At 42.5% G+C, this 9,346-nt stretch overlaps 1 protein-coding gene across 2 annotated transcripts in view; it reads left to right on the top strand.

The window, feature by feature from the left end:
* Window positions 1-7,279, top strand: part of SPATA6 (spermatogenesis associated 6) — a 41,359-nt gene extending 34,080 nt beyond the window's left edge. Inside the window, exon 13 of one of the 2 annotated variants that reach the window (XM_059853864.1) lies at window positions 1,350-7,279. In XM_059853864.1, coding sequence (XP_059709847.1) covers window positions 1,350-1,530 — 181 coding nt within the window. In that variant the 3' untranslated portion in view covers window positions 1,531-7,279. The remainder of the gene's footprint in view (window positions 1-1,349) is intronic. The other variant, XM_059853865.1, reaches the window with a different exon arrangement.
* The last annotated feature ends 2,067 nt before the right edge of the window (window positions 7,280-9,346 follow it).

Here is a 9,346-nt window from a genome sequence, read left to right on the forward strand (position 1 = left end):
CCTTTTTTGAATAAGTGTGAACGTGGGCTTCCTCCCTTTTTAATGCTGGAGCCATACAAGAGGTCTTGTTTTATTTGGTGTAGGTTGGCGTCACCAAATCACAAATTTGAATGTAAGAAGTTTAAAAGCAAAAGTTGTTCCTTCTGGTTTTTTTTCCATGGGACAGTAGAAGCTTAGAGATGTGAATTTATAAAACTGATCCTACATCTTCCTCTTCTTCCCCTTTCCTGTTCTTCACATTAAAACCTTGTGTTTTGATGCAGCTGAATGCATGTATTTCTCATGGATGTAGCCTAAGGTTTCTTTCAATTTCATCATATATTGGCAGATACTAGCTTGAGGATGAAGTTTTAAGTATTGGTTTGATTGCAGAAGACACTACCATTAATAAATGACATGTATATAAGAAGCTGTAAAGCTTCCATGTGAAATGTAATCCATTTCCTAAGTGAAGATGGTCACCTTAAACTTCACATTTCCAGTTTCATTTCCTAGAGAACATTTGCAAAAACTGAAGATAACTCAGTCCTAATTTTTAAGTGTCTTAAGTGCCTAAATCTCTGAGCAGATGTGAGAAATGTCATCTCAGTTGTAATTTTTTTCTGATGATTTTTGAGCTTCTTGTTTCATGCTTTATTACAGGGAAATTGCTCATTTAATTATATGACACAAACCTTTGTTTTGAAAGTGTCAAGAGGAAGCAGATAGTCATGATGTTGAGATATTAACTCCTCAGACTTGTCAGTGTTTTGTAATGATTTGCAGAGTATAAATTTCACTTCACAGATCTCAGGAATAATTTCTCGAAGCAACTGAAAGATGAGTCTGTATTTGTGTTTAGTATTAAAACAGTGACACAGAAGATGGGGTGGGGAAGGAACCCTGGATTGCCACTATATCAATATGTAGTTGGTAGAAAACTTAATCCATGATGCTTCCAATAGAGCTTTACAGCTGCAACCACAGTAATTTAATATCCCCCTGATAGATTGTCTTCATATTGAAATAGCTGCTTGTGGTTACAATTTCACCTTCAAAGGACACAAAAATCCTACTGTGTTGCTCTTGCCTAGTCACACAGCCTGCAAAAATACAGCAAAATTACTGCAGGTTCTCTGAAAATTAATTCTGTTTGGGGGCATGTACTCAGATAAGTGGGGGAAGGTTTGTGTGAATGAATAACATGGAGGGGGTGGTTCCCATTTCTTAAAAATAGCTGCAGTGCAGTTTTTGTTTGGTTTGTGAAAGGCAATCCAGCTCTGCATTGGTATTTCTGCTGGTTTTGTGCCCCTGATTCCTCTTCCATGTCTTGGTTTGATCATTGTTTCTTATCTTCTTTCCTCTGACAGTTCTCCAGTGCAGCAGAGCACTCCTGTTCACTTGGACAGTGGTGAACGTTGGCCTGGTCCTGCAGCTGTGTACAAAGAGAAGCCTCACAGAGCAATCTTGGAGGAGAGTCTTGCAAAAATATATAGAGAGATGTATGAAAAAACTGCTGGGGCTGTTTCAGACCAAAAGACACATTCCTGAAAGCAAGTCACCTGAAAATGCACAGTATACAGTATTTACAACTAAACCTATTTTTATACAACAATATTTGTACTCTGTTTTTTACACTGTCTTATGGTTAGGCAGGGTTTTGGAGAAATGGGGATTTGGCCTGGGCTGAAAAAAGGAAATAATTAACATTTCACTCCCAAAAAAAGAAACAATAATCCATAACAAAAAATCCCCTCCACAGTTAAGCAAGATGGTGTTGCTCCTTTGAGACTCTGAACATGGAGTGATTTGAAGACTAAGAGGTCTGCTGGACATTCCTGTGTGACATCAACTCAGGTTTCAGCTGCAGCCAGTTCTCATTAAATATCTAAATTTATTTAGCAACTTTAACAGAATTGGCTGAAGAAGGAGTATGTCCTGGTGGGCAGAGGGGGGACTCAAAGGGAAAGGTGAATGTGAGCATTGATTTAAAAGTGACCCACCTAGGACAAAGAGAATTGTTTTCTAGACAATTGCCTTTGAATTGTTTATTTTGGAGAATGGCACAAACTTTGGTACTGTAGGACCCATAGGTATGTATTTGAAGTGGTTTTGAGCACCTTTAGTCACAAGTGTTCTAATACTGTGAGATTTTAAAAGAAAACCACCCAGCCCAGCAGCCTTTGTGTGAGATGAAAGGTCATCTTCACACAGCCTTTGCATTTGAAAGCTTCCACGTTCTCCTAAATGCAGCCATGACATTTGCCAATACACTTGTCATTTTAAAAATATGAATAAGAAAGGACTGTGCAGGGGGAAAGACCAGAGCTAGTCAGCAAGCTCCTTGTGTTCTGTACAGGCCTTCTGAAATTCCTGCATCACAATCCCACCTAATTTGGAGCCTGTCCTTCCAGGTCTGCTGGGATCCTGTTGGCAGCAATCACTTGGTTTTTGCTAAAGGCCACCAAATGTTCATCAGCAGTTCGATGCTTTCCCCAGGGATGGAACCTTTTCAGCCTTGCACTGAGCAGATCCCACATTAGCAGACCAGGGCAAATTGCCCATCCATTGAAAAGCTGAATGTTTTAAAAGGGCAAGAGTGTCCATCTCCTGCTTCCCCCAGAATGCGGAAAAAACAAATGCCTGTTCTGGCTGCCTCCCTCTCTGAGCAAACACAGGCAGCTCCACCGATGCCATTTTACCTGTTGTGATTAGATAGAGGATAAAGCTAGCAGTACAGATGGCACAACATATGACTGGAACCTGCCAGCATGCCTACATAAACAAAAAGTCAGTCTATTCTGCCTTCCCTCCTTTAATGCTGAGACAACATAATTGATTTGAGAAAGCAGTTGGTGAGCAATTCTGCTGGTGGGAGAGCACGTGGAGGGGCTGTGTGCTGCTGTTGCAGGCAAGGGCACTCTCAGAGGAAGTGTCTCACATACAGACATTTCTATTTCTTGTAACTGTTGGACAAGTTGAAGTGGATTAACACTGATAACTTCCTGTCCCTGCTGCCATTTAGCACATTAGTGCTTTCAGAGGGCATTAGTGACACCCTCTCATGATATGGAGAAGTGCTGAGTCACTCTGTGAGGTACCAGGACACTTTTTATTGCAGAAGGGAAAAGTAGAACTTGCCCAAGCTGTGTCCCTGAAGGCATGGAGGCCATGGAGGGTTGTGCTACCAGGACCTGGTGTTCACTGCCCTCTCCAGTGGTCCCATGTTAGTCCACAAAGGAATAGTTTTCTTCCTGCTCAGAGGAGTAGCTGTATTGAAATAGATCCTAAATAGATGGGGCAGATTCTGAGAAATACTTTCCAAGCTTTTGGTGTAAAATTAATCTGTTGAATAATCCTGAGGGGTTCTGCAGTTTCCTGTATGTGTTTGAGCCATAAGATTCAGTGTTCTCCTGGCATCCTGCAGTTTTCATTCAATATTCTCTGTGCATTCCCTCCCCAGTGTCACAGCTGAGTAAAAGTTAGTCTTCTGAAGATTGGCTGCTCCCCTTTGGCCTGATCTGGCTCCCTGACATAGAAAACCTCTTTGATTTTTCCCTCCCCAGCAATCCAGCAGATTTCAGTCCCTGTTTGTTCACTGTGTGAGCAGGCCTGAATGCTGAGGGATTGTTGTGGGGTTTTTCTGTATGCTTGATGAAGGACACAAGTTGCCATGAACTGAATACACAAGGGGATGAGAAAGGTTGGGGGCCACTATAAAAAAAGCAAGGTGGTGCTTTCAAAGGGTCCAAGCAATGGCTGGAGGATATCTATTAGATTCCCCTAGCTAAAAAAGGAAGCACATGGTAATATGGAACCTTCAATTCTCATCAAATATTAAAAATTTTTCAGCAAAGATGAAAACTGGATGGGAGAAAAAAATGTCATTATTGAATTTTGACCAGTATGAATATTCTCAGCATAGCCTTCTTCTGCAACATAACATCAAATGGAGCAGACAGACTCTGAGTATCTTTGGCCCTGCTCCAGCTGGGAGGGAGATGTGTGTTCAGTGTCTCTCTGAATCAGCTGCTGCAGGAGATGGTCCTCTCCTGGGTCAGAGTCATTCCACAGCTCACACTGATACAGCAGAGTGCTCTCACAGTGCTTGCACTCTGCTAGAAATCCAGTTTGGTAAATGGAAAACTTTCCTCTGGAATGTGACTTCAGACCCAAATTACTCTGATCTGTCCCTAGTATCTTCAAGGCACTTTTTTTTCAGAAGCATGTTCCCTTTGCCTGTTTGCTCAGGTGGCCCTGGCAGCACACACAGCTCTGAGCATGGCTGCTGCTCTGCCTCTGCAGCCTGGGAGAAGTGGAGGCTCAGGCACTGAACCAACACAGCAATAAACCCTAATTGTTTAGTGCACCTCCCTTTCTAATACAATTTAAATCCCTTCTACCAAATGCAAATTTCTAGGTGCCTGAGTGGAGCTTTAAATAGCATTTTCTGTGCTCCTTCCTTATCTTTTGCCATCCTCAGTGACAGTGGGATGGCATAATTCCACCCCTGTCGTTTTAGCTCCTAAAGGAAAGCTGCCTACTCAAAACAGGCAATAATGGGCCAGATGAGGAGTGAATTGATGCTTTTCTGTGGAGGCTGTGTCTCTCTCTTGCCCTCCCCAAGTTATTATAACCCACGAGTGTTCTCGCCAAAAGCTGTTCAGCATCCAGTGATGCTTGCAGGATGCAATCAGTGCAATATTTTAATCACTTTCAGTTTTGTGAGTCAGACTCTGCTTCCTACTTGCTCCCTTCCATCTCTCCTATGAATAACTTGGTGCAGTTTAGGATCTTGGGCTGGCTTTAGACAAACTGCCTGCCCGTGTTCAGAAGAAATGCAAATCCTTGGCTGACAGTAGCTGCTTTGGAAATCACTAAGTCATTGACCTGATGTGAATTAAAGGCAAAAATGTCAAACTCTTTAATGATTTGCCTTATCTAAATTTTTGACTGAGAGGAAGAGAAGCTTAAATTGCTCCACTGAGGATAAGAAGCATAGGGATGGCTGGAGTAATGGGAACAGGTAGGAGCAGCTTTGTAAGATAGATGGGGAACACTGTTTATGCTCCAAAGCTGAGCAGCTTGGGAAGTGATGAGAGCTGTTCTTTAGATTGTGCATCACATGTTTGAATTTTACTCTTACTTCAGAGGCTGCCAAAATTGTCAGGGGAGAAAAAAATCTACCTGGAGATGTTCAGAATCTATTTTTGGGGTAAAATAACAGAACATTTTGCTCGGCTCAGTATTAAATAGTCTTTTCCAAACTCCTCCTCATTGTTACTTCAGCTGTAAAATGGGGAGTTTGTGCTCTGTTGAAGTTTAATTAAATGACTGTGAAGTGCTTTGGGATCCTGAGGTGAATGTTAAAGAAATTATTTTATGGAAGCCTGGCTGAAAAGTCCCATCTCATCTCCAGGTTACTAAAAAGGCTTTATTTTAATTTTCCCAGGTTTATTATGTTTTAATCAGACAATTATTAAACAAATCTTAATCAGATTTAATAGATTTCTATCTTGATCAGAGAGGGCTAGAAAAGATAATGAGCTGCTTTACTACATGTGCTCTTAGGAGCTAATCTTTGCAGTTGGTATCTTGCTCAGCTTCTGTCTCCTGCATGATCCAAGTTCATATCCTCACACTGATTGCTCTTATGATACCTTTTTTATCTTTTTTAAAATATAAATTATGTTTTTCATCCTGATGCCTTAGTGCTGTTTGCTCTGTGTACTAACCAGCGCTGTTAACATCTCTTGCATCATTTATCCTCACCCTCTCCCCAGGAACAAAGGGTGCAATGTGCCATGGGTTTGTCAGAGAAAGCTGGAAGCAATCTCTGCATTCCCACTCCATGTATGAGGAATAATTTAGTACATAATTCTGCTCTTCACGATTTTTAAGCTTGAAATGTTTTCTGAAACACTGAACTATGCAACAAAATTCTCAGCCTTTTAGCAGTGGTCTCTTGCTGTATAAATCTGGTAATGTGGAGTCTCTGGGTCAAAGGAAAGGCCATGGTGTTAATTACCTCAGTGGTCATGGAGTGATCATTATCAGGATGCTGAGAATTTCTCATGAGATTTGTTTGGTAATCAGGAATTTGAGGAAACTCAAATCAATGAAATTGAGCCTCTTGGTTCCAGTGAGAACACTTGAAGCTGAGAGAGGACAGCACTTCTAGGGCTGATCTTGATGAGCTGCCTCTGACAGAAGGGGTTTCTGCCTTAGGTGATGTCTCTGGGAGCAGCAGAGAATTGGTCTTTCCCAGTTCCTTTCAGTTCCAACAAATGCAGCAGCCTTGTGGGAAGTGATTGAAGCCCCCAGTATTCCTGTTTCCATTGCACAGGAACTATTAAGCACAAGCCCCCTTGATTACTGTTGGTTTCTGCTGCTTTCCCCATGGAATTCAAAACATCATCAACCATAGCCCTTCAAAGATCTGGCTGTAGCTCCTTTTATCAAGGTTGGCTTGCCAAAGGCATGGGGTTTATTCTTTGTGAGAAATTCTCTGAAGTGTGGTGATAATTTGTCTGGATGGCAGCATAAAGGAACTGTAATCTTTCTCTTTGCTTGATCTATGTGGAGATTGTGCTTTTTCTTGGTGTGCATTTCCCTTCGATTCTGGGTGATTGCCTCTGGCCCAGCAGAGAGCTCCTGCAGCCTGAGCAGTGGGATCTGAGCCACCTTCTCAGCTCCTCGGGGAAAGGAGTTTGCTGCTGCAAAACAGCATCCCTCCTGCATCATAGGGATTTACTGATCCTGAGGAGACAGCACAAAAATTCTGCTCTGTGGCCAGGCCTTTGCATACCCCTGTGGAGCTGATGGCATGGAATGAAGAGAGCTTCACACAGAGCAGGGTGGGAGCCTGGGAGCAGGGCAGACAAGGGGAGTGTTCCATGCCATGAATTTTGCACTTCTATACCCTGAGTTATCAGTGTAAGAAATAGCCTGGACAGCTCCTGAGTAACAAAAGCACCATTTACATCTCTGAGTGGTGGTGAATTCTAATGCTTGTATTTGCATTGTTACCCTGACTGTAGCTGTAGGAACTGTTTCATTCAGGATTCCAGTAGTAAACACTTGCTAAGAGGTTGCTTTCCCTGCCTGCCTTGTTTTCACCACAGTCATCTAGTGTTTACATACATTTTAGCCTCTGTGCCATTTTTGAAGGCTTTATTTGTCTCATTTATGTTTCTGGTTTGGATAATACTTAAATATGAAATCCATCTGGGAAACATATTGTATATTCACGTCGAGGGGTAAAACCAGTTTTTAATTAAAATTTTATACAGCGCTTGTATTTCACTTTGTCCTGTTTTATTATGAAACACTTCAATCTTCTTCCTAAAACACATATGTCTTGTGCGTTTCAAGATGTTCCTTGTTGCTCATGCAGAACCAGTTTGGGAGCTCTGTCAGCACAGTGCCATATGTTCTGGGCTTCATTTAGCTTCTCTGCCGTTTGTGGAGGCAGCAGATTGGATGGAATGCAGCTCAGCTCGGCTCCATTCTTCTCTTTGTAAACTTGTCAAGAGATAAAAAAAGCAGGGAGAAGGAAAACACTGAATAATACTCGAGTGAGTTGAATTATCAAGAAGTTATGGGAATGTGGCCAATCAAAATTGAGGTTTCTCATGTATTTGAGGATTTTCCTTAATTGCGGCTTTTGCAGAGCCTATAAATTGCTGCATCCCTCAGTGCTACCCAGTCTTACACCCAAAACCTCACTGCAAATTGAGATACAACCTGAGTCATTTGGAAATGACAAGCATGAAGTGCTCGATTTTGCATTGATCTGATGGTTTAAATTAAAAAAAATAAAGAAAGAAAAAAAAAGTGAGTAGATTTCACAGAATGTTCTGAGCTGGAAGGGACCCACAAGAGCCATTGAGGCCAGCTCTGGAGTGCGTGGCTCATACAAGGATCAAAGCCTGCCCTCAGTGTTGTTTGCACCAAGCTCTGACCCCTGGAGCAGGAGCAGGTGGAGGGGTCCTGCTCCTCCTTGGTGTCTTCTGTGAGGATCTGTGAGGATCACACTCCACTGTTAAGTGCCTGGTACTGAAAAGAGGAAGCTCAAGAGTGATGGTGCCCTCCTGCTAAAACAAACACACACAAACCCAAAAAAAGGTGATTTTTCTTACCAATCCATTCCTGTTTCTTCCCTGCCCCCCATCATCTTGGCCATGAAGCAGTGGGTGCCAACAGCCTTTAATCCATGGCTGGTGTGTAGGCACAGCCCAGCTGATCACTGGCCATATCCAGGGGCTCCAGACACTGCTCTGCTCTGCCCAGAGATTTCAGGACCAGCACAGTGGCTTTGACAGTGGATCAGAGTATTTCTGTGATTCTGTAACTACAGCTTAAGAACAAAACCAGACCCAAAAGAATAAGAAACTGGCAAGAAAAGGAATCCATATTTCTCTGCCTCCCCTTTGCTGAGGTGTGAGGCCGGAGGGGAAGGGCACGAGCAGCTGCTTGATGTGGCTGTGGAGGAGTGGGGAGGGAAACGTCTGCAGTCCTGACCTGAGGTCGGTCAGAAATCACCAGCTGGAGTGACATGAGTGTGAACCTGGTTGAAGTGACAGGCAGCTCAGCCCCTGGGACTCTATTTACATATGTTTAAAACAAACAAAAGAAAGCTGCCTTTGTTCCCCAGGAAAATCTATTTACTTGGCATTCAACTCGTGTATAAGCTGGAAGTTCTTTCACAGAAGTAGAAACAAAGCGACTGACATTTCTGCTTTGATGTGAGACTGCAGCTAAGATTTGATTTTGAAATATGAGAGTAAACTGAAACTACCTCCAATTTAAAGGTGGATTTTTAATGACCTTAAAAGTTTTGAGAAGTTTTTTTTTCCTCTTCCCTTAGGGACCAGAAAAAATTATAACAGTAATCTTACTCATAGCTGTAAGTCTACAGAGACAGTGGCTGTAGGTTAATGAAAAATTGACACTGCTACTTGCTGTGCTTCCAGCAGAATATTTTTTTCTTCAAACTGAAGTGAACTATTGCACTGTGTGAGCTGGTTATGAGTCTCACATATTAAACTGGATGCTGCTTTTGTGGAAGCCACAGGAGCAAGTCACAGAACAGCATTTCTGGTTGGAACACATGCTGCAGTAATTATCGGGTTCTTAAAATGGTTGCCCTGGTTCTTCCCATAGAAATAAAGAAATAAAGAATTAAAGAAATGGAGAATTAAAAGTTACTGGATTAGTCTAAACCAGAACAGGGCAGAGGAGCCATTCCCAGTGATCTCCATCCCAGTGCTGTCAAGCAGCCCCACCACAGTCCAGCAGAGAAAGCCCAGGGCAGGAACTGGGTGTTGTGTGTGCAGATGTTCCTGTTTTGTACTGTCCCACCCTG

This window comes from Haemorhous mexicanus, chromosome 9 (assembly GCF_027477595.1).
Source record: "Haemorhous mexicanus isolate bHaeMex1 chromosome 9, bHaeMex1.pri, whole genome shotgun sequence".
Lineage (NCBI taxonomy): Eukaryota > Metazoa > Chordata > Aves > Passeriformes > Fringillidae > Haemorhous > Haemorhous mexicanus.